Source organism: Salvelinus sp. IW2-2015, linkage group LG17 (assembly GCF_002910315.2).
Source record: "Salvelinus sp. IW2-2015 linkage group LG17, ASM291031v2, whole genome shotgun sequence".
NCBI classification, from domain to species: Eukaryota; Metazoa; Chordata; class Actinopteri; order Salmoniformes; family Salmonidae; genus Salvelinus; species Salvelinus sp. IW2-2015.
Genome location: NC_036857.1, coordinates 12,609,343 through 12,635,564, shown reverse-complemented (window position 1 = coordinate 12,635,564; position 26,222 = coordinate 12,609,343). Strand labels below are relative to the sequence as shown.

General features: G+C 41.7%; 2 protein-coding genes and 1 long non-coding RNA gene across 3 annotated transcripts; all 3 read right to left on the bottom strand.

Moving 5' to 3' along the window:
- Positions 1-15,054: 15,054 nt before the first annotated feature.
- Positions 15,055-18,571, bottom strand: LOC111976496 (B-cell receptor CD22-like). Its single transcript, XM_024005348.2, has 2 exons — positions 18,149-18,571; positions 15,055-17,956 (listed from the first exon to the last, which is right to left on the bottom strand). The coding sequence occupies exons 1-2, from the start codon at positions 18,201-18,203 to the stop codon at positions 16,089-16,091; spliced, it is 1,923 nt and encodes a 640-aa protein (XP_023861116.1). The 5' UTR covers positions 18,204-18,571; the 3' UTR covers positions 15,055-16,088.
- Positions 18,572-21,447: 2,876 nt separating this feature from the next.
- Positions 21,448-23,851, bottom strand: LOC111976219 (NADH dehydrogenase [ubiquinone] 1 alpha subcomplex subunit 4-like 2). The gene is made up of 4 exons (XM_024004966.2): positions 23,532-23,851; positions 22,437-22,522; positions 22,048-22,108; positions 21,448-21,845 (listed from the first exon to the last, which is right to left on the bottom strand). The coding sequence occupies exons 1-4, from the start codon at positions 23,571-23,573 to the stop codon at positions 21,789-21,791; spliced, it is 246 nt and encodes an 81-aa protein (XP_023860734.1). The 5' UTR covers positions 23,574-23,851; the 3' UTR covers positions 21,448-21,788.
- Positions 23,852-24,411: 560 nt separating this feature from the next.
- LOC139029085 (uncharacterized) lies at positions 24,412-25,160 on the bottom strand. The gene is made up of 3 exons (XR_011481350.1): positions 25,053-25,160; positions 24,731-24,856; positions 24,412-24,581 (listed from the first exon to the last, which is right to left on the bottom strand). It is a non-coding gene; the product is annotated as an uncharacterized lncRNA (long non-coding RNA).
- Positions 25,161-26,222: the final 1,062 nt, after the last annotated feature.

Genomic DNA, 26,222 nt, shown 5'->3' with positions numbered 1-26,222 from the left:
ATGTAAACATTATATTAAGTGGCATTGTTTAAAGTGGCTAGAGATGCATTTTTTTACATTTATGGCAGCAGCCACTCAATGTTAGTGGTGGCTGTTTAACAGTCTGATGGCCTTGAGATAGAAGCTGTTTTTCAGTCTCTCGGTCCCTGCTTTGATGCACCTGTACTGACCTCGCCTTCTGGATGATAGCGGGGTGAACAGGCAGTGGCTCGAATGGTTGTTGACCTTGATGATCTTTATGGCCTTCCTGTGACATCGGGTGGTGTAGGTGTCCTGGAGGGCAGGTAGTTTGCCCCCGGTGATGCGTTGTGCAGACCTCACTACCCTCTGGAGAGTCTTACGGTTGTGGGCGGAGCAGTTTCCGTACCAGGCGGTGATACAGCCCGACAGGATGCTCTCGATTTGTGCATCTGTAAAAGTTTGTGAGTGCTTTTGGTGACAAGCCTAATTTCTTCAGCCTCCTGAGGTTGAAGAGGCGCTGCTGCGCCTTCTTCACCACGCTGTCTGTGTGAGTGGACCAATTCAGTTTGTCCGTGATGTGTACGCCGAGGAATTTAAAACTTTCTACCCTCTCCACCACTGTCCCGTCGATGTGGATAGGGGGTGCTCCCTCTGCTGTTTCCTGAAGTCCACGATCATCTCCTTTGTTTTGTTGAGTGTGAGGTTATTTCCCTGACACCACACTCCGAGGGCCCTCACCTCCTCCCTGTAGTCCGTCTCGTCGTTGTTGGTAATCAAGCCTACCACTGTAGTGTCGTCTGCAAACTTGATGATTGAGTTGGAGGCGTGCATGGCCACGCAGTCGTGGGTGAACAGGGAGTACAGGAGAGGGCTCAGAACGCACCCTTGTCGGGCCCCAGTGTTGAGGATCAGCGGGGTGGAGATGTTGTTACCTACCCTCACCACCTGGTGGCGGCCCGTCAGGAAGTCCAGTACCCAGTTGCACAGGGCGGGGTCGAGACCCAGGGTCTCGAGCTTGATGACGAGTTTGGAGGGTACCATGGTGTTAAACGCTGAGCTGTAGTCAATGAACAGCATTCTCACATAGGTATTCCTCCTGTCCAGATGGGTTAGGGCAGTGTGCAGTGTGGTTGTGATTGCGTCGTCTGTGGACCTATTGGAGCGGTAAGCAAATTGTAGTGGGTCTAGGGTGTCAGATAGGGTGGAGGTGGTATGGTCCTTGACTAGTCTCTCAAAGCACTTCATGATGACGGAAGTGAGTGCTACGGGGCGGTAATCGTTTAGCTCAGTTACCTTAGCTTTCTTGGGAACAGGAACAATGGTGGCCCTCTTGAAGCATGTGGGAACAGCAGACTGCAATAAGGATTGATTGAATATTGATTGAATTGATTGAATAGATAGCTGATGTTCTGAAAGAGCTGCAAAATCTGGACCCTTACAAATCAGCTGGGTTAGACAATCTGGACTCTCTTTCTAAAATTATCTGCCGAAATTGTTGCAACCCCTATTTACTAGCCGGTTCAACCTCTCTTTTGTATTGCCTGAGATCCCCAAAGATTGGAAAGCTGCCGCGGTCATCCCCCTCTTCAAAGGGGGAGACACTCTAGACCCAAACTGCTACAGACCTATATCTATCCTACCCTGCCTTTCTAAGGTCTTTCGAAAGCCAAGTTAACAAACAGATTACCGACCATTTAGAATCCCACCATACCTTCTCCTCTATGCAATCTGGTTTCAGAGCTGGTCATGGGTGCACCTCAGCCACGCTCAACGTCCTAAACGATATCATAACCGCCATCGATAAGAGACATTACTGTGCAGCCGTATTCGTCGACCTGGCCAAGGCTTTCGACTGTCAATCACCACATTCCTATCGGCAGACTCAACAGCCTTGGTTTCTCAAATGATTGCCTCGCCTGGTTCACCAACTACTTCTCTGATAGAGTTCAGTGTGTCAAATCAGAGGGCCTGTTGTCCGGACCTCTGGCAGTCTATGGGGGTGCCACAGGGTTCAATTCTTGGGCCGACTCTCTTCTCTGTATACATTAATGATGTCGCTCTTGCTGCTGGTGATTCTCTGATCCGCCTCTACGCAGACGACACCATTCTGTATACCTCTGGCCCTTCTTTGGACACTGTGTTAACTAACCTTCAGACGAACTTCAATGCCATTCAACTCTCCTTCCGTGGCCTCCAACTGCTCTTAAATGCAAGTAAAACTAAATGCATGCTCTTCAACCGATTGCTGCCCGCACCTGCACGCCCATCCAGCATCACTACTCTGGACGGTTCTGACTTAGAATATGTGGACAACTACAAATACCTAGGTGTCTGGTTAGACTGTAAACTCTCCTTCCAGACCCACATTAAACACCTTCAATCCAAAATTAAATCTAGAATCGGGTTCCTATTTCGCAACAAAGCATCCTTCGCTCATGCTGCCAAACATACCCTCGTAAAACTGACCATCCTACCGATCCTCGACTTCGGCGATGTCATTTACACTCTACTCAACAAATTGGATGCAGTCTATCACAGTGTCATCCGTTTTGTCATCAAAGCCCCATATACTACCCACCACTGCAACCTGTACGCTCTCGTTGGCTGGCCCTCGCTTCATACTCATCACCAAACCCACTGGCTCCAGGTCATCTACAAGTCTCTGCTAGGTAAAGCCCCGCCTTATCTCAGATCACTGGTCACCGTAGCAGCACCCACCTGTAGCACGCGCTCCAGCAGGTATATCTCACTGGTCACCCCCAAAGCCAATTCCTACTTTGGCCACATTTCCTTCCAGTTCTCTGCTGCCAATGACTGGAACGAACTGCAAAAAAAAAAAAAATATCACTGAAGCTAGAGACTCATATCTCCCTAAGTAGCTTTAAGCACCAGCTATCAGAGCAGCTCACAGATCACTGCACCTGTACATAGCCCATCTGTAAATAGCCCATCCAACTACCTCATCCACATACTGTATTTATTTATCTTGCTCCTTTGCACCCCAGTAGCTCTACTTGCACATCTACCATTCCAGTGTTTAATTGCTATATTGTAATTACTTTGCCACCATGGCCTATTTATTGCCTTACCTCTCTTATCCTACCTCATTTGCACATACTGTATATAAACTTTCTACTGTATGTTTGTTTATTCCATGTGTAACTCTGTGTTGTTGTATGTGTCGAACTGCTTTGCTTTATCTTGGCCTTTTCGCAGTTGCAAATGAGAACTTGTTCTCAACTAGCCTACCTGGTTAAATAAAGGTGAAAGAAATTAATAATAAAATAGATTATCTACCCGACATTATACAGTGCATTCGGAAAAGATTCAGACCCCTTGACTTTAAAATTATTTTGTAGATAGATTGTTTCCCTTATCAATCTACACACAATACCTCATAGTGACAAAGCAAAAACAGGTTTTTATAAATTTTATTGAAGATGAAAAATAGATACCTTATTTACATACAGTACCAGTCAAAGGTTTGGACACACCTACTCATTCAAGGGTCTATCTTTATTTTTACTGTTGTCTACATTGTATAATAATAGTGAAGACATCAAAACTATGAAATAACACATGGAATCATGTAGTAACCATAAAGTGTTAAACAAATCAAAATATATTTTATATTTGAGATTCTTCAAATAGCCACCCTTTGCAAACTCTTGGCATTCTCTCAACCAGCTTCATGAGGTAGTCACCTGGAATGCATTTTAATTAACAGGTGTGCCTTCTTAAAAGTTCATTTGTGGAATTTCTTTCCTTTATACGTTTGAGCCGATCAGTTGTGTTGTGACGAGGTATACAGAAGATAGCCCTATTTGGTAAAAGACCAAGTTCATATGTCAAGAACAGCTCAAATAAGCAAAGAGAAACAACAGTCCATCATTACTTTAAGACAAATTTCAAGAACTTCGAAAGTTTCTTCAAGTGTAGTCAAAAAAAACATAAAGCGCTATGATGAAACTGGCTCCCATGAGGACCGCCACAGGAATGGAAGACCCAGAGTTACCTCTGCTGCAGAGGATAAGTTTATTACTGTTACCAGCCTCAGAAATTGCAGCCCAAGTAAATGCTTCACAGAGTTCAAATAACAAACACATCTCAACATCAACTGTTCAGAGGATACTGTGTGAAATCAGGCCTTCATGGTCGAATTGCTGCGAAGAAACCACTACTAAAGGACACCAATAAGAAAAATAGACTTGCCAAGACTTGGGCCAAGAAACATGCACGATGGACATTAGACCGGTGGAAATCTGTCCTTTGGTCTGATGAGTCCAAATTAGATTTTTGGTTCCAACCACCGTGTCTTTGTGAGACACAAAGTAGGTGTGGTTCCGCATGTGTGGTTCCTACCGTGAAGCATTGAGGAGGAGGTGGGATGGTGTAGGGGTGCTTTGTTGGTGACACTGTCAGTGATTTATTTAGAATTCAAGGCACACTTAACCAGCATAGCTACCACAGCATTCTGCAGCGATACGCCATCCCATCTGGTTTGCGCTTAGTGGGACGATCATTTGTTTTTGAACAGGACAATGACCCAACACACCTCCAAGCTCTGTAAGGGCTATTTGACATAGGAGAGTGATGAGTGATGCATCAGATGACCTGGCCTCCACAATCACCCGACTTCAACCCAATTGAGATGGTTTGGGATGAGTTGGACCGCAGAGTGAAGGAAAAGCAACCAAGCTTCGTGGCTGTAATCGCTGCCAAAGGTGTTTCAACAAAGTACTCAGTAAAGGGTCTGAATACTTATATAAATTGAATATTTCTGTTTTATTTATCTTTGTATATAAATTTGCCTCAATTTCTAAAAACGTTTTGCTTTGTCATTAAGAGGTATTGTGTGTAGATTGAAAGGGGGGGGGGTATTTATTCAATTTTAGAATAAGGCTGTAACGTAACAAAATTGGGAAAAAGTCAAGGGGTCTGAATACTTTGACTGCTCTGTACATCAGTTAGGGCCTGTTTTTATTTTAATCAGAAACGAAGGCCCTGTTTTTTTAATCAATAACTTCATAATGTCAAAGTTGCAGATGCTCAAATATCATAACCCCCCAGAAACGCTAACCTCCCCTGTTATTGTAATGGTGAGAGGTTAACATGCCTTGGGAGTGTCATCACTCATCATTATTCACAATTCATTCAGGACTATCCATAATCATGGTAGCATCCACATTACTGTAGAAGTGTTTCAAAACATAGTCTATTTTTATTTAGATTAGGTAAAACCCAGTTTTATTTCAGCTCACTGGTCACCATAGCAGCACCCACCCATAGCACGCGCTCAAGAAGGTATATTTCAATGGTCACCCCCAAAGCCAATTCCTCGTTTTGGCCGCCTTTCTTTCCAGTTCTCTGCTGCCAATGACTGGAACGAATTGCAAAAATCACTGTAGCTGGAGACTCATATCTCCCTCACTAACTTTAAGCATCAGCTGTCAGAGCAGCTTACAGATCATTGCACCTGTACATAGCCCATCCAACTACCTCATCCCCATATTGTTATTTATTTAATTTGCTCCTTTGCACCCCAGTATCTCTACTTTCACATTCATCTTCTGCACATATATCACTCCAGTGTTTAATTGCTAAATTGTAATTACTTTGCCACTACGGCCTATTTATTGCCTTACCTCATTGCCACACACTGTATATAAACTTTTCTATTGTGTTATTGACTGTACGTTTGTTTATTCCATGTGTAACTCTGTGTTGTTGTGTGTGTCGCACCGCTTTGCATTATCTTGGCCAGGTCGCAGTTGTAAATGAGGACTTGTTCTCAACTGGCCTACCTAGTTAAATAAAGGTGAAATAAAATAAAAATTTAAATTGACTCCAAAATGACACTATTATTTACCATTCATTTCTATTGCACAAAAAATGATCTGAAACACAACCAAAACAAACAGAAAATGCATCCAACAAGTTTGTAGAGTCATAAGCTTGCGTGTTAGGAATATGGGACCAATTACAAAACTTTTGACTAATTTCATATACATAAGTGAATTTGTCCCAATACTTTGTCTCCTAATATGGGGGGGACTATGTACAAAAAGTGCTGTAATTTCAAACATGTCATTGTATGTTGTATGTGTGTGGCCGTGTGCGTGTGAATAGGAGATGTTGGAGGACGGCTACCTGGAGCAGTTCCATAAGAACCTGGTACAGCTGAACATGGACTCTGCTGAGGAGCTGCAGTCCTACATCAACAAGCTGAGCCTGGTGGTGGAGCAGGGCAGGCAGCGGCTCTTACAGGTCATCATAGGGTCTAGCTACAATGAACGGAGCAAAGAGATCCTTGACAAAAACCTGCTCCAGAGCGCTCGGGACCTCAGACTGGGACGAAGGTTCACCTTCCAACAGGACAGCGACCCTAAGCACACAGCCAAGACAACGCAGAAGTTGATTCGGGACAAGTGTCTTAATGTCCTTGAGTGGCCCAGCCAGAGCTCGGACTTGAACCCGATCGAACATCTATGGAGAGACCTGAAAATAGCTGTGCAGCAGCGCTCCCCATCCAACCTGTCAGAACTTGAGAGGATCTGCAGAGAAGAATGGGAGAAACTCCCCAAATACAGGTGTGCCAAGCTTGTAGCGTCATACCCAAGAAGACTCGAGGCTGTAATCGCTGCCAAAGGTGCTTCAACAAAGTACTGAGTAAAGGGTCTGAAAACTTATGTAAATGTAATATTACATATATATATATTTTTTTATAAATACATTTGCAAACATTTCTAAAACCTATTTTTGTTTTGTAATTATGTGGTATTGTGTGTAGATTAATGATAGGAAAATAACTATTTAATAAATTTTCAAATAAGGCTGTAACGTAACACAATGTGGAAAAAGTCAAGGGGTCTGAATACAACGTCAGCACAAGAACTGTTCGTCAGGAGTTTTATGAAATGGGTTTCCATGACCGAGCAGCCGCGCACACTAGCCTAAGATCACCATGCGCAATGCCAAGCGTCGGCTGGAGTGGTGTTAAGCTTGCCGCCATTGGACTTTGGGGCAGTGGAAACGCGTATGAATCATGCTTCACCATCTGGCAGTCCGATGGACAAATCTGGGTTTGGCGAATGCCAGGAGAACGCTACCTGCCTGAATGCATAGTGCCAAACGTAAAGTATGGTGGAGGAGGAATAATGGTCTGGGGCTGTTTTTCATGGTTTGGGCTAGGCACCTTTGTTCCAGTAAATGGAAATCTTAATGCTACAGCATACAATGACATTCAAGACAATTCTGTGCTTCCAACTTTGTGGCAACAGTTTGGGGAAGGCCCTTTCCTGTTTCAGCATGACAATGCCCCCATGCACAAAGCGAGGTCCATACAGAAATGGTTTGTCGAGATCGGTGTGGGAGAACTTGACTGGCCTGCACAAAGCCCTGGCATCAACCCCACCGAACACTTTTGGGATAAATTAGAACGCCAACTGCGAGCCAGGCCTAATCGCCCAACATCAGTGCCCGACCTCACTAATGCTCGTGGCTGAATGGAAACAAGTCTCCGCAGCAATGTTCCAACATCTAGGGGAAAGTCTTCCCAGAAGAGCGGAGGCTGTTACAGCAGAAAAGGGTGAACAAACTCCGTATTAATGTCCATGATTTTGGAATGAGATGTTCGACAAGCAGGTGTTCACATACTTTTGGTCATGTAGTGGTTAAGGTTGGGACGAAGGTAGGGCAATAATATTATATACCAGCAGTATAAATACTCAGTGACTTGTACAAGTTTTAATTTAAACAATATGGTGATAAGGAGAGGGCCATATTACACTTACTTGAGCAGCATAGTAAACCCCTGTTCTGACTCTCTCCTCTCCTTCTGACTCTCTCCTCTCCTTCTGACTCTCTCCTCGAAATGTTGGTACCCTTCCCCAGATCTGTAGCTCAACACAATCCTATCTTGGCACTCTACAGACGATTCCTTTAACCTCGTGGCTTTGGTTTTTGCTCTGACGTGCACTGTTAACTGTGGGACTTTATATAGACTGGTGTGTGCCTTTCCAAATAATGTCCAATCAATTGAATTTAACACAGGTGGACTGTAATCAAGTTGTAGAAACATCTCAAGGATGATCAATGGAAACAGGATGCACCTGAGCTCAATTTCGAGTCTCATAGCAAAAGGTCTAAATAATTATGTAGATAAGGTATTTGTTTTTTAAACAAACATTTCAACAACAAACAAAAAAAAAATATATTTAAAAAGTTTTTCTCTTTGGCATGATGGGGTATTGTGTGTAGATTGATGAGGAAAATGTTTTATTTAATCAAATGTAGAATAAGGCTGTAACATAAAAGGTGGAAAAAGTCAAGGGGTATGAATACTTTCCGAATGCACTGTATATCATGGTGCTGTGCATTTTGGGATTTCAAAGCAGCACAGAGGATGATGGACCATTGGACCGCTCTTATTGAATGGTTACTACAATAGACCTGTCTGAAGGCATTGGGCTGTTTGATTGTGTTAGTCCTTTTTATACTTCATCACATACATTTGTGGTTTTACTTGTGGCGTTTTTATAATGCGATCAAGCTTTGTTCAAGATTCATTCAAGGATATGTTGTAAAATAAAAAAATTGCATTTGCTGTCAAATATCACAAAACCATGCTGTATATATAGCGACAATGTTCTGTGTAAGACTTTCAAGGTCCTCTTTATTGTTTGTGCTATCTAGATTAAAGAGGTGCAGTACACCATTATGCCACAAGGTGGTATTACTCCACAGCTTTTTTTGTTAAAGAGATAAACACAGCGGTGCTAGTCTGCCCCAGCAGGTTTGGAACCTGTCGAAGGAGGAGAATAACTGAAATATGATTGATTGAATGGTTGTGTAAACTTTTGTGGTTATTGTAAAGCTGGCAGCATCATAGGGCAACTCCATCTGTAAATACACTCACCACACAGGGCAAAGGCAGGAGGGCACAGCCAGCCATACATCTGTCTCAGCACAGGATTTACTGGCATTTGCAGACACTGAGTCTGACTTGGATGAACCCAACCCAATAAAGAGTCTAAATTCTGATCAGATGCATTAACAAGCCCTCATAATTATCCTAGAGGACTGATCTACGGTGGAGAGGAACAAGTGCAATCACATGTATATCTTCTCAGAACACACGATGAACAGCCTCAGAACCAAAGACGATGGTTAACTAGTTGTTCAACAGGAAGTATTATGACCTTTGCAGCCGTAGAACCACAAGTAAAATAAATGGTTATACAGCATGATAAACATCCAGTGATCATTTACTGTACAAAGCTTTCAGCCAGCTCCAAAGGGGACGACAGGGAGCATTTTTTACCCCATAGATAGACAATGGAGCAGTTCCAAAGGCAAACAAGACAATAATCACATCAACAGAGGAGTATGATGCAGCGCATCAAAACAAAACACTTGTTTCACTAAACTACTTGATATGACACAATAAAAAAATCTAATGTATAAATGGTCCCGTGTGGCTCAGTTGGTAGAGCATGGCGCTTGCAACGCCAGGGTTGTGGGTTCATTCCCCACGGGGGGACCAGGATGAATATGTATGAACTTTCCAATTTGTAAGTCGCTCTGGATAAGAGCGTCWGCTAAATGACTTAAATGTAAATGTAAATGTAAAAGAGAGGGCATTCATTCTATTTTCCAGAACACCACAGGCCTTTAACCAAATACAATTATCATATTTGACCACCTGACAAATGCACCATCATCACAATTGAGAGAAAACATGCTTTTTTTCCAACAACACCACCCCAGCATGTCCTGCTGTGATCCGGAGGACAAAAATCCATATTAAACAGTACAGATGCAATGAACGAAGGCTTCACCTTCAGGTCTGTGTGGGATGATGGTGAAGTGATGTTCTCATAATGATTTATGAACAATAAAAAGGAAGGAATGACTTATTCAGTATGCTGTTATTCTTCCATGTTTTATTTCTGTGATTTGCAGTACTAGTATAATGAGGGTACCTTCACCTTTTTAAAGGGGAAATTCACCCCAAAACACTTCTGGTCCCTTTATAACACTTGCCTGGCTGTTTGTCAGTACCCCAGACAGTTTAGGTCCATTGTTTTGAGTATTTAGATTTCTGTATTTTTATATCAAAATGCTGACTTTCCGAAATTACCTCAAATGCATTAAAAACTGTGTATTTATTGTTACGTAAACAGTGATTGGTGTCTCTGCATTGAATTGCCAAATACATGTGTTTTTTTAATTAAAAAACAAAGACCTACTTTGGGATAGCGCAAAGATATTCCATAAAGTCTAATCTGGTAGATACTGTTTGTGGTTCTAAAGTGGATAATTACAGGAGGGACGAAGGAGTGTATTATACTATTGGTCTTCAAGAAAGGAAATCAGAACGAAAGGAAGTAAACAAAGAGATGGTAGCTAGCGGTTAGTAATCTCTGAAGTAAAGTAAGGCAAATAACGTTAATAGTCGAGTAGCTGAGTGACATTGGCCAAAATGAAGTGCAATAATGTTTGGGTCAGATACAAATACACTACATATTTCAATTATTTTCATGACTGCGATGGAGCTTTGTGTCCGGCATGGCTGCAAGCTATCCGACATCCTGCTTATGGTTTCGATAGACGCCTGAAGTAATTTACCAGCTGCGGTTGATCGTGTCCAGTGATCACTTTATGACCACTGACTACAATGGGGACACCTGCTTGTCAAATATCTCATTCCAAAATCATGGGCATTAATACGGAGTTGGTCCTTCCTTTGCAGCTATAACAGCCTCCACTCTTCTGGGAAGACTTTCCACCAGATGTTGAAACATCGCTGCGAGGACTTGCTTCCATTCAGCCACAAGAGCGTTAGTGAGGTCGGGTACTGATGTTGGGCGATTAGGCCTGGCTCGCAGTCGGCATTCCGATTAATCTCAAAGGTCAGTGCTCTGTGCAGGCCAGTCAAGTTCTTCCACACTGATCTCAACAAACTATTTCTGTATGGACCTCGCTTTGTGCATGGGGGCATTGTCATGCTGAAACAGGAAAGGGCCTTCCCCAAACTGTTGCCACAAAGTTGGAAGCACAGAATTGTCCAGAATGTCATTGTATGCTGTAGCATTAAGATTTCCCTTCACTGGAACTAAGGGGCCTAGCCCAGACCATGAAAAACAGCCCAAGACCATTATTCCTCCCCCACCATACTTTACAGTTGGCACTATGCATTGGGGCATGTAGTGTTCTCCTGGCATCCGCCAAACCCAGATTCGTCCATTGGACTGCCAGATGGTGATGCGTGATTCACCACTCCAGAGGACACATTTCCACTGCTCCAGAGTCCAATGGCGGCGAGCTTTACACCACTCCAGCAGACGCTTGGCATTGCGCATGGTGATCTTAAGCTTGTGTGCAGCTGCTCGGACATGGAAACCCATTTCATGAAGCTACCGACGAACAGTGCTGACGTTGCTTCCAGATGATTTTTACGCGCTTCAGCACTCGGAGGTACCATGAGCTTGTGTGGCCTACCACTTCCCGGCTGAGCCGTTGTTGCTTCTAGACGTTTCCACTTCACAATAACAGCACTTACAGTTGACCGGAGCAGTTCTTGCAGGGCAGACATTTGACAAACTAACTTGTTGGAAAGGTGACATCCTATGACTGCCACCTTGAAAGTCACTGAGCTCTTCGGTAAGGCCATTCTACTGCTAATGTTTGTCTATGGAGATTGCATTGCTGTTTGCTTGATTTTAAACACCTGTCAGCAACGAGTGTGGCTGAAATAGCCGAATCCACTAATTTGAAGGGGTGTTCACATACTTTTGTATATATAGTGTATGTTGCTAGCTAGCTAAGTTGCTAACACGTGTTGCTAGTCACCACAAAGTAATATATTATTTGTTTGCCATTCCTGGAACTAGTTGGTGGTGTTTTTAGCTTAGCTACTACTAATGGTTATGTTATCCTGTCCTACTGTTTTGTTTGTTTTTGCTTGTTTTACATATACATATGTATCTGGCCCTAGCTGGTGCATGAGTTGAAATGACAACAAACTAGCCCAAACTTTACATTATTTACATGAAAATATTTAGAATATCAGATCTTGCCCTGAATTGACATGTAATGACTGACCCTTTTATACCAGCCAACATCACCAATCGCTCTTTCTGTTTATCCAGTACCTGCCTGGGAGGGAATGGAAGAAAGAAAGGGTTGGTGGAACAGACATGAGGATAGGACAATCAACCATACTGTCTCGGATTTTATCGTCGTTCAATTTCTCACATCTTTTATCTTTGTATCCTTTTCACATTCTTTTCAATGTTCCTCCACTCATGCCTCCTCCAAGGATGCAAGGAGAGACTAATTGGGACTAATTGAAATGTTTTGTTTTGTTAGTTATTCTGTTACACATCTTTCAGGAGATCCAAGAAGCCATGTGGAGTATTCCAAACAGGCCAAGGACTGGGTAGAGAAGAGTGTCGAAACAGAAGACATTCAACTTCAGAACCCAACTGGTCCAGCAGACTGTCAAGCGGCGGGAAGATAAACAGATAATATACAAAGACCCAGACTTCGAGGAGGTAGTGCCAAAACTTTTCAGCCTAACTTTGCAACAAACTTTAGCTAGCCCTAATGATGGCAGTGTTATGTTGTGGAACGCCATCGATAACATGTCATGCAATCATCACTATTCTATTAATATTGCACGTGTCCACTCGTTCTAGACACGGTTTACCTAGCCAGCAAGTCATCATTGTCAGACAAACTTGAAGGGGACTACAATAGCCAGTTGCATTATGTGGTGTAGGCAGGCTACTCAGATACAGTTGGTAGGCTATAGAGTACCACAGTATGAGTCATAATACCCATAAAACCTAGCAGTCAAACAGGGAAATGGGTCCAATAATTTTTCCATAATTCATTTTTCCCATAGGTGATTTTAGAAACACTTAAAATCGGGCTGTGTTTTGTGTAGGCTTACCCTGGCGTGACGTTTTGATAACTGTAAATCTCTCTAGGACAAGCCCGGACTTGAACCCGATCGAACATCTATGGAGAGACCTGAAAATAACTGTGCGGTGGCACTCCCCATCCAACCTGACAGAGCTTGAGAAGGTCTGCAGAGAAGAATGGGAGAAACTCCCCAAATACAGGTCTACCAAGCTTGTAGCGTCATACCCAAGAAGACCCGAGGCTGTAAACCAAGGGTGTCCAGTTCTCGAGGGCCTGATTGGTGTCACACTTTTTCTCCATCCCTATGAAACACAGCTGATTAATCAAATTGCATTCTAAACTGAAGATCATGATTAGGTGATTATTGGAATCAGGTGTGTTAGCTGGAGCTGTGGCAAAACTATGACACCAATCAGGCCCTCGAGGACTGGAATTGCCCACCCTCGCTGCCAAAGGTTCTTCAACAAAGTACTGAGTAAAGGGTCTGAATACTTATGTAAATGTGATATTTCAGTTAAAAAACATTTAATACATTTGCAAAAATTTCTAAAAACCTGTTTTTGCTTTGTCATTATGGGGTATGTGTGTAGATTGATGAGGAAAAAATACAATTTGATCTATTTTAGAATAAGTCTGTAACTGTGGAAAAAGTCAAGGGGTCTGAATACTTTCCGAATGTCTAAAAAGTCCAAGAAGCTAGATATCATATCTGCAGCTGAGAAATGTTTTGGGCTCCCAAGACTTCACCGCAGAAGCACTACAAGGACTAATGTAGCTAGGAAATGTTCCGCCCTCACAGGAGGCTTCTGAGCCTGTTTTGAGACCTGATTACAATTAGGTTTTTACAGCAGATTGAATATGTTTAGTTAATTTCCTTTTTGGTAGTTTGTATGATATGTTATTTATTTTTACCCAAACGGGATCCTTATTATCCACCCGCACAGTAGGTGGTGGAATGCACATCTAATTGTTGCGAACGCCATTATACTATAGAGGAAGAAGAGCTTCCCATTTGGACCATCAGGTGTGGCACATCGTTTCCAGTTGATCCTGGGGATTCTGAAGAAAGTCTCCAACACACCAGGATGTGATGACAGATAAGAAATCGGAGTGTTTAGTTACATACACGACATCTTCTGCTGCATCATATCGGAGTAAGCTGGTCCCATTCTCGACAGCTGAGACATTCACTGTCTATTGGTAGAGGTTGCCATCTCCTGCAACTGCACCACCAGTCACAGTGCGTTCTGGGAAGAGCCTGTGTTTCCTCAACATCTGGTCGCTCTCGTCTCTCTCTAGCTCTTTTCTCTCTGTCAGCCCGCAAATGGAACAACTCAGTCTTAGTAAACTCTGGCTCAAACCAAACAGTCCCATTCTGAAAAAAGGCAGGTCTCCAATTCCCTCTTCGTTCTTCATCTGACAGTCTTTACTCTATTACATTTTGACGAGGGCAGCAAATACTGAGAGGGAGTGAAAACAGAAACATATTGTTTACAACCTTCAACCACGACCGCCTCGGAAGTCCCAAATCGCGACGCACATTCTTTTACTTCCTGGATTTCAATATGAAAATAACAAAATGCATTGGTAAAAATGTGCCTACTGAAACAAGTTAGCTGAAAAATTGTACAGAGAAAGTCATTACGAGGACTATTGTGGTCATGGTAGGCCAGAGCAGTGTGTTTGGGAGGTATTTATGATGGACTTTAATGTTGCATGGGGTTTCTATGGGGAAGGCGCGGGTATTACCTACATCTAAATACTCAAGCAATGGACCTAAAAAACTGTCTGGGGTACTGACAAACGGCCAGGCTAGTGTTTTATAAAGGGCCCAGAAGTGTTAAGGAAATTCTTCTTGCAAATCATGTAAATGTTTTGAACAAACTATTATATTAATCTGACTATCCACAATACTCATATTATTGTGTGCGTGTAATCATGTTCATTGATAGCAGTACTATTACCACTGTAGGTTACATCTCTGCTACTAATACTATCACTACTACAGCTACTGAAACATCTACTATCTGTAGTACTAACTGAGATGGAGCCTCCCTGTATGTAAGAATACTACAGCACCTGCCAAGCAGTCTGGATCTTTATGTCACAGACAGTGCCCTTGTCCTGTAACTGCAGGGTTGCTGGTTCAAGTCCCATTTCAGCTGTCCCTTCTCAATTTGTGTAATACTTCTAAGACCCTGTGAACAAAACTTTGTCTAGGTTGTCCACAGTGTCAGGAAATTGTCATGGTCCCCTGTTTGCTGGGTACTACCACACGTTTTTAATTATTTTATTACATTTAGTTAAGAAGCACAATTTAGACGGTATAAGAAAACATTATTTCCCTTCAAACATTTTGTCAGACCCCTACCCCTCACAAACCCGTAAGCCCTGAGGTTACATGTCTATTATACACTGAGTGTACAAAACATTAGGAACACCTTCCTAATATTGAGATGCATCCCTCCACCTTTTGCCCTCAGAACAGCCTCAATTCATTGGGGCATGAACTCTACAAGGTGTCGAAAGAATTCCACAGGGATGCTGGCCCATGTTGACTCCAATGCTTCCCACAGTTTTGTCAAGTTGGCTGGGTGTCCATTGGGTGGTGGACACACGGGAAACTATTGAGTGTGAAAAACCCAGCAGTGTTGCAGTTCTTGACAGTCAAACTGGTGCGTGTGGCATCCATTACCATAACCTGTTCAAAGGCACTTGCATTTTTTGTCTTGCACATTCACCCTCTGAATGGAACACACACACAATCCATATCTAAACTGTCTCAAGTCTTAAAAATCCCTCTTTAACCTCTCCTCCCCTTCATCTACACTGGTTGAAGCGTTACACAGGTGATATCAATAAGAGATCAAAGCTTTCATCTGGATTCACCTGGTCAGTCTGTCATTTGAAGAGCAGATGTTCCTAATGTTTCACAGATGCATTTTTCAAAAGCTTTTAATGCTTAACAATATCACCATATAAATCTATCATGAGTCACATCTTACACTTACACTACACTAGAATTGTTGCTGTATTGTCTTGTACAGCCATATGGTCACAGCAGGCTCTTTCCAATCTATACTTTATACATCAAAATATTGTGTGACCCTCCAAATAAACAAGGCAATGTTTTTAAATTCAGCTCAGTAGGATTACCGCGACCCAGTAGGAGGCCTGGGAAACGTTGGATAAGAGTATCAGAATGTACCTTCTTGTGTTCGGGTTTTGGGTTTGTTGACAGTGCTATAGATTGCAGATGGATCTTTAGCTGCGTGTGCTGCAGGATGGGTGGCAACACCTAGGCGATTGAATTCCAATGCAACATACTGGACTTTATCCTGTTTCTCAGGGTTAGGCAGTTGGACAGTGGAGTAAAGAGGTTCTTCATGGTTTCTGGGGTGAGAGAAGTGGACATTGGCATAGATCCTGACGTCCTTCTCATCTGTGTACGCATTCTGTGCTGCAGTAGGGGCTGTCCTCAAGATGGTTTCGTACAGGTGACTAGAGCCTCCCTGTCCATCCTCTGCTGTGTCCCGTGTGTCAGTTGATTTGGGAGCCCTCTTTCTGAACCACAGACAGCTAAATAGGAGAATGAGAACCAGAGCAACAACTGTGATTCCTACAGCTATGTTAATACTAGATGTTTGTTTTCCTGATACAATGATCAATCTAACTGTGGAGTTCTTAGCTCCCATTTCATTCTGTGCCTCACAGTAATATTCTCCACTGTCCTCAGGGCTGATGTTGATGATGCTATAGATCTGACGGGATTCTTTTGGTATGTTAATGTTCCTCTTGTACCAGGTGTATTTCTGAACTGGTGGGTCGGCATCACTGTGGCAGGTCAGAATCACTGAACTGCCCTCCACTATTTCACCAGAGGGACCGATTGACACTGAGATGTTCTTTGGTTTATATCTGACAGTTAGAGTCACTTCAGGAGAGTGGAGATCCTCATGACCTTTAACAGCACAGGAGTAGCTGCCTGCATCCTCACTGCTGACTGGGCACAGGTGCAGGCTGTTGGAGTAGTTGTGGCTTTTTGGTATAGCCTGTCTGTTCTTATACCAAATGAAGGCTGTGTTGTCACCCAGTCTACAGTTGGCTGTACATGTCAGTTTGGCCATTTCCCCCTCAGAGACAGACATAGGGTTAATCTCCAACAGGACATATGTGACAGTCAGGTATACACCGGGTGAACTGATATATTTCCCTTCTGCAGTTACTAATCTGAATTTGTACTCAGCTGAGTCACTGTCTTTAAGGTTTTTGATTCTCAGGGTGCAATCGCTGTCCTCATTTCCATGGTACTCCAGACGATCCAAATAGTTTGGGTCCTTCTTCAGATCTTTAGGCTCCTTTGTAGACTTTCCTTGAGTAAACCAGAATGTGTCTTTGGGTATATGACCATGGGGATATGTGTAAGTGCAAGATATGTTCACTGATGACCCCTTCAAGGCACAGATACTCCTTTTGGCGTAAATCACTCTCCAACAGTTCTGACCCACGGCACACACTGCAGGAGAGCGGTGGTCCTCGTAACCTTTTACAGCACAGGAGTAACTGTCTTCATCAGAACTCAAGATACTGTAATTTTGTGACATATATTCATGTTGAGGATTTCCATTTTTGTACCAGATGTAGTCAGGATTGGGGTTGTCACTCAGAGTACAGGTGGTGCTGCAATTCAGTATCACCCATGATCCCTCTGTCACATAGGTAGTCACAGAAATGAATAAATCTTTCTGATATATCCAGCCGTGTATGTTGGTTTTAAATCCGAAGCAATACTCCGCTGTGTCATTCTCTCTCAGGTCTGTGATTCTCAGAGTGCAGTCACTGTGATTATTCCCAAGGTACACAACACGACCTGCAAACTCTGGTTGTTCCATGATGTTATAAGTATACCCCACTGTGACGTTCCACCATTTATACCATTCTGTTTCTATGATCTCATGCCCACTGGGATATCTGTAAGTGCAGGAAACATCTACTGATAATCCCTTCAACGCACATATTGTTGTACTGGTGAAAGTCACATCCCAGCCATACTGTCCCAGTACTCCTGAGAAACAAACACAGGAAAACTATCAAAATGAGCATGAAAATGTACCATATACACCAGAACAACGTAAAAACACTTCTTGTCCTGATCATCTTTTATGACATTTTAGATGTTTCTCAAAAGTGAAAACCCAAAATGATACTTTTGAGAAGTACTTTAGAGAAAAGTGAACGAGTATTGATAAAAATCTACCTGCCACAGATAACAGAAAAACCCCAAACACACTTCCTGCTGCTCTCAGGGCCATTGCTGCATTTCCCTCCCTGAGGTATCAAAAACATTGAAATTGTTTTAAAAAACACTCTTTATAGCTAGCTGTTCAATACCTAAATGGTGGTGTAAATAATATCTTATTGAACATATAATAAGCACTGTAATACACAATATTGCTCTAAACCAGTTTTTTTTCTCACAGAAGCCAAATATGTTGGGTAACATCATACACATTTCACTGAATCATATGTATATTTTTTAAATGTTCTTGACATTTTAAGAAATGTTAAGAAATAAACTAAATGTATTAAACTACAGTCCAGATGTATGTCTTACAATCAGATACCAAAACATACTAACAGAAAACTTTAAGTGAAAGAATGTATCACATCAAATAGCATTACTGTGTCCAGAAGAATATGGTTAAAAACGCATGACAAGATCATTGGGAGAAAAATATATTTTAAGATATATTCAATCATACATATTAAATATAGTCTACACATTTTCATTATTTGGAACATAGTTCATAAATGTCCGTTTTGATCATTATAGGTCAAAGAGGTCCATATTGCTTCTCTCTAATCTGCTCCTCCAGGGTGTAAGGACAACCACTTGGTTGACCTTTGACCCCAGTGTATGGACGGTGCCCGGGCGGAGTGGGTACTGGATCTTGTGTTCATAAGCGGCAAAAAGAACACCTGCCTAGATGACAAGAGTGCTCTCACCCCAGGAGGACTCAGGCTAGGTACGGCATTACATGAGAAGAACTTACTGTACTGTTGCATGTGTTAGTTTAGTGGTGTTCATTTACTAAAGGGACTAAACAACTTATAACCTCACTCCTCAATTGTTTTCTGTCAAGATGAAATTTATTGATTGCTGTACAGATGTAGGATCTTAATTTGAGTCAGTTTTCTACAGCAGGAAAATAATCCTGCTGATTTCGTAAGGGGAAATCAAGTCTGAAATTTCAAAGTGGAAATTACAAACTTCAGAAGCCTTTTTAAACATCGAATATACTACAAGTTTTAAATGTCCTGCATTGCAGGAAGTTCTCGTGATCAAATGAATATCCTACATCTGTAGGAGCCCCTGTCTTGACATCAAAGCAGTTCAAGGAATCAGACTTTGAGAATGTGGTGGAGTTTATGGATAAGGGGATCCACATTGCCCAGGATGTGAAGAAGAAGATCAATTAGAAGGGATACATGCACATAGCTGACACAGGCCATATGGACTGGCCAGACATAGCTTATTATCCCATTGCAAACTTGTTCCAAACTATAACACTTCAGTTCACTTTATTATGGGTTCAGCTTAGAGCAAGTCCAGAATGGGAGATAAAGGGAAAAGCTTGTGAAACTAAAACAGTTTGGAGAACCATTAAAACATTTAGAGAGAATGACAGTAATATAGAGTATAAAGACTCGACCACTCTGTAAGCTAACCATGGTATATCCCTATCCTCCACAAGTAGCTTCCAGGACTTTAAGTCCTTCTTGCTGCAGGATCCAGGGACAGTGGCCCATATCACTGACCTGTGCCAGAGGGTGGAGGAGTTCACACGGCTATTCCCCATGCCTGGCTTCACTGAGAGAGACACAGGGAGACTGGACTTTAGGCCCAGGTTATGAACCCATCCTTCAGCCAGATAGTTAGTGCAGTAGTTGTGTAGATGAACAAAAGTACAATCATCTAATCTGTTAGTCTTCAGGAGAAGAACCTTTCTTCTAATTCTGCCAGACATTGATAGCTGCTATATTGTTCATAGGGAGATTTTTGTATTCCAATTTTGCTCAATATTTTATCATATCAAGTTACTGATACTACATTGTAAATAGTGCAATTGTTGTTATACTCCTATTCACCTGATGTGTAGAGAATAGACAGAGATGTTTTCTCCTTCACATTTCTCTCTGTGTGAATTGAGCATGTGTATATGTCTTGTTTAGAAGAGAGGGAGAGAGGGGGCTCTTGAGATTTCCTAAACAGAGCAGCATTTCCTCTGAGCGTTTCCTCTCGCTGTAGTCTAGTACTGTAGTAACGGACAAGGGGTTGCCAGAATTAGAGCAAACAGAGGATCTCTTAGAGCCCCTGTTAGAGATCCCCACACACATGAAATCAAAGTGAATATTAGTTTGTTAACCTAAACGTGTCAACCACTTTGTTTGTGGAATCTTCTGGTGGTTGTGAGAATATGACAAATTGAACGGCTAAATGTGTCTCTCTTGTCTGTTTTTCAATACTATCTCTTTCTCACTTTCCCAGATTCCTCCATTATTCATCAGGGAAACAGAGCCTTTTCATCTCCCTATTACTTCTTACTGCAATGCTTTATCCCAGTGCTGTTAAATGTCCCACAGGGCAGAATATAAGCCTGAGTGGAAGGGTTTGCAAATTCCCAGTCATGCCTGTTATGTGTCAATCATGTTGGATGGTCATTTGACATACGTGATATGTATAAGTGTGTTTGCCTGTTTGTGTTTGCATGTTTTGGTGCACAACTGCACATACAGAACATCCATACAGTGTGTGGTGTGTGTGTGTGTGTGTCCCTTCTCTCTATGTTCGTGCCAGAGGATTGTGCTTCCACAGTAACAGGCCACAGTCCAGCTGTCATAAAGGTCAGAGAAACTTTCAACTCTGCTGACAGAAAAACAAACATCTGCTCATCCTGCACTCAGCTCCATCTCTCCGCCAGTTTCTCACGACCTGACAACTCTGACGCACTCTCCTCTGTTTGGTTGTGTGTGTTTGTTTACTTTGTGGCTTTCCCCCCCTGTTTTGTGGCTTTTAACCGTCCTATGGGAACTAATTTGTTCCCTTGTGTTCTTTGCTACAAGGGTCATCAGCCTGCCTATTTTGTGGTTTTCCATCCATTCCAGTTAAACAGATCAAAGTGTTTTATTTGTGGAAATGAACCCGTTGTATGTATACCTCTGGATCGTCTGAGTGAGGGTGATGGAAAGAGAGCCTGCGTGTGGAACAGTACAAGTGGGTACGTGTTGCCCTGTACGCTGTCATATGTCAAGGTGATGAAGGGTGTCTGTTTTTTGGCTAGCAGTGTCTGTTGTTGTGGAGATGAAAGGCACTGCACTCTCTAATCTCACAGCTGGATATGTGTACAGTACAGTGCTCCGTTGTATGTGAGAAGAAAAAAACTAGAAAGAAACACCATATACCCAAAACAGCAGCTGACACTGTTACTGACTGATGGCCTATGTTCAGCTAGAGTTATGTTTTCAGCTTATCTCCCATTATGAATGTACACATGATTAGAAATTCACTCTCTAAATTCTAGAGACATTTTATTTGGACAACATTTCCATTCAGAAATTGAGCTTAATTTTTCTTTCATTTTGTGAAGAAATCTATGCACACTCTTGCCTGTTATCATAACGCACACCTTCGTTGTTAGATTTAGTGACAGCCAAACTAACAATGAAGTGTTTATGATAAAACAAACAGACAAATTGATAGATTTGATCATCAACATTATGGATCAATCTCCAAATATTCGTATAGAAGCATTGAGACAAGAATACTTCACAAATTTGAATTCTTCAGTGACGTTCTTCGGGCTGGAACTGGTGCCGTTAGGATAGAGGGAAGATACTCAGAATTGAGGTCCCTCCTTCTTCAGGTTCTTGTAGTCAGTATCGATGGCCACAAACTGGGGAAGAAGACAATATGGCAGGATTTACGTAATTCTCTTGGCTACTTATATTGATCAAAAAATATTAACTGATACTATTGATAGGCTACATTACTATTACATTGTTGTCAAGTCAAACAATAATTGAATAAGATGCAGTTAACATACACTTTGTGGAGCTAAAGTGTGTTTATTGCTGACAGTGTTGGCGGTACAGTACCTTGTACTGGTAGGTAGGGTCAAGCTGATTCCACGGCTCAGGGTTGTTCTTCTTGTTCCAGCTGTACAGTGACACAGCAGTCAAAGCAGGCCGAAGTAGGACAAACACAAATGGGATCAGAGGGAACTGTGTTAGTCTGCCTGCGATCAACTATTCATGGGCCAGGCCTAGTTTACAAAAACTCGCAGCAGGATAGCCCTTTAGTAGTGATATGGGAATTGATGCCCCAKAACGGCACAAGAGGTGGGATTACCTCTTGTGCCTTATGATGTTAAAGGGAATTGGCATCCACTACTATATGTTTTAATTGGATAGTATTAAGAAATTGATTAAACCATATTGATTTAAAAAATAAAATGGACAATAAGGGAAATGGTAAAGAGTCTTACGTGACATGGGGCCCCTTTGCAAGACGGACCAAATACAAGGAGGCTCCTCCCATTCCCAACAAGATGAAGAAGAACTGGGGGATGAGCTATGAGAGAGTAAGAAGAAAGAGGGAGATAGCATGACCATTTCATTCACTTTGAGGCATAGAAATCTGAGCATGTCTACATAGCATTTGTCAATATAGTGTTCCAGTAACCAATGACCAGCTGATCAAGCTTCAGAGAGACTCCTCATGTGGAACTTCTGCTTTCATACTATATACCAGTGTTTCCCAACTCCAGTCCTCGAGTACCCAAAACAACACAAGTTTTTGTTGTAGCCCCGGACAAACTCACCTACTCATCCAGGTTGAATCAGGTGAGTTTGCCCGGTTTCAAACTTTGATCACTTAGTTGTACTATTTCTTTAACAAAGAGCGTGTCTGTTGCTCTCTCAAAAAAGTTGGTATAGCTTTAATAAGCCTATGTGAATGTAGTCAAATAAATTCAGACCTAGTTAGTAAGTAGTTTACTCAGACGTGACTCTGGAACGCTGTGGCGCTGTCCAAGTGCTGATCCTACTACACGGGGCTGTTGGGCTAACTGGCATCCCTTGGGTTGTCAAGTTTGTTTCGTAGCTTCCATTTAAACGAAAACCTGATGTAAATCCTTGACTATCTGCTGTTGAGGACATCTGAGATAATGTATGAGATGGTAATAGCTTTCTAACTACTTCGGTCATATCGCCAGTCATCTTTTAAAATAACACTGTCACTAAACAGATAAACGAATAGCCTGTTTTCTGTGCCCCTCCTCTTTTAACAAACCATTCACCAACAACTTCAACACAAGACAAAAACACATTTTCAACCCCCCCCCAAACATGATGTGTCAAAATTCATTAGTGAAGCCTGTTCAGGGTTGGAACTTTTGTTTCATTTCAATTACCCTGATGACACAGCCTATAGGAAACAACGTATGTTTTTCTTGATTCCATTGAGCAACAACTGGTAGCATATTACACACCGACAAAAGAAATTATGAAACTTTCATGAAATATTATAGACTACTAACTCATTTGAGGCAATAATCCATAGGACAAAAATAAGTACTTACCCCTGGATGCTTCTTTACGTGTTCTATCGCTATTTTAAACATATTTGCTTACAGTTTCTCAACTTTTTTATTATTATATGATATTAATTTCAAGATTATTATATTAATTTTTAAAACAGTAATTTGAATTGTATTTCGTTTTTGCGGACGCGTTATGCAGACACCCCAAAACTTGTTTGAGACTATCCGAGATTAGCGGTGAATCCCAAACCAGCCCCTCGCCACTAACAACCACTGAGTTTATAAATGAACGCTATGAACTCGCTCCGAGGTCCGTTGTCACGTGTTGCCGACGTAACTCGGAGGGTGACTTCCAGAGAGTGGCGAGGAAAGCAATAAATCCATTAGCTTCGGGACACACTCGTGACTTGAATGATGCAATTCCTGTTCACATTCAAATAATAAAATGTAAAAATTGTTATTTTACAAGATATATACACTCTAAAAAGAAAAGGTCACTGGAGTATCCTTTAAAAAAAAAAAATATTTACTAGGCAAGTCAGTTAAGAACAAATTCTTATTTATAATTACGGCCTACCCCGGGCCAATTGTGCACCACCCTATGGGACTCCCAATCGCGGCCGGATGTGATACAGCCTGGATTCGAACCTCCCTGTAGTGACTCCTCTTGCACCAAAATGCAGTCCCTTAGACCGCTGCGCCACTCAGGAGCTCAAATTCATAAAGTTGAAACTGTGGGGGAACCCCTATAAGTTCTTCAAAGAACAAAGGGTTCTTCAAAGAACTAATTTTAATGGATCCTCGAAGAACCCTATGAATAACTTTTTGGGGTTCATTTTTGAGCTACCCCCCTCCCCTTTTATTATTATTAATAATACACATAACAATAAGAACAATAACACAATATTTTAGTTGTCAGTGTTTATTATGATTTTAGTGGCAAAGCAGAATAAAAAAATCTAAATATGAGGTCAACTCCCAGCAGAGCCCCAAGTCCAATGGGTATATCCTCTGGCCTGTTGATGTGTTGATGTTCTCCGTATCCATAGCCAGAATGATTTTGCAGTGCATGGTGATCGAACAGGTTTCCTGTTATATTCATCAGAGGTGTAGGGAATCCAAAAAATAGTAATTATACAGATGGTTAACAAAACATGCACACAACAGTAATCATACCTTGGTTTTTGTGGTAAATGTGAATATAAAAACTGTTTTGATAATGGTTTTCATACACATACCTTGTCCATAATGTAGAGGCCTATGGGATATTCATTGAAGAGGTAAGGGAGGAGGATGGTAAATGTGATCTGCACAACATACCAATACCAATTGACATACCTTTGTATGCCTCCTACTCTGTATACCTACAGACACAGACACAAAAATTAGCAGTTCAGTCATCTGCACCCAACATAGCCTACATATTCCCACTTCTTTGTTGATTTGATATGCATTAAATTGCCAATTTTCTGTTTTAGAAAGATTTGCACAAATATGAAAAGATAGATGCTATCATCATCAAACAATATACATTTCGATCATACAAGGGACAAACCTTACCTTAACTCTTACCTTAACCTGCTGTCCTTTCGAATTCAAATGTTTCAGTTGGGCAGTTAGGTTCCTGCAAGAACCCCCACCAACTAAGGAGGTTCCTCGATGAACCACACCTCCTAAGGTTCTTCAAATAACTTTGAGGATCTTAGAAGAACACTTATTGAACCCCTAATTTCTAGAGTGTATCCTCAGTAAAAGTAAAAATGTTTATTTGGGAGGTATTTCATTAATTACATGTGTCAAGCATTGAAAACAGACAAACAAATATACTTGCCATACAATTAGGCATTTGCAGTGTCTCTATTTTTTGATTATCATACTCATTTCAAGATTATTATATTAATTTTGACAAAAGTAATTTGAATTCTATTTTGTTTTTGCGTACATGTTGCGTACGTTGCGTTATGCCGACTTGTTTGTTTGAGCGTGTTTGAGCAGAGGTGATGGTAACCAGGTAAAACTCCGGAACCTATTTGTAGCAAGGACCTTAAGGGTCGCCCTGACTTGGGCAAGTAAACTGAGCCGTCGGGCAAGTTAATCCCACTCTAATGTTGCCCAAGGAGATTGTTTTTCTGAAAACAACAAAACTGTAAGGAATTCCAGTATAGCCTAGCTAGTAGCTACACCTGGGCATTGCCAAAGCAGTAAAAAAAAATTAACTGCTACAAAGGAAGCTAACTTGGTCAGGGCGAGCAGAGTGAGAGCCACTTTATCCTATTGCTTCATGCCATTACACAGGCACAGAGAGAACTCCTATTAGACAATATAACTAACATGGCTGAGTTTGCTTTACGATAGGTTGCATCATGTGGACCTACATGTGCATTAGAACAATCTAGCAACCTATGTCATCACTATTTCTTCATTTAATGAATTCCAGTAGTTAATTTTGGATTAAAAAAGGCATAGGTAGCCTAGCCAGCAGAGGTTTGAATATAAACAAAATTTGATCATTCACATTTTCTCTTAACATGAATAAATTGGCTTAGGCTATAAAAACATTACATTACCGTTTATTTTCCCTTGACCAGATGGGACAGGGCGCATAGTAGGCTACAGTTGATCAGACTGATAGCCTACAACACAATATATAAACACATCTTACAAAACAGTACACCAAATAACAATACACAACCTTTATACACAGGGGTATTTATAAATGTAGGCCTCAAC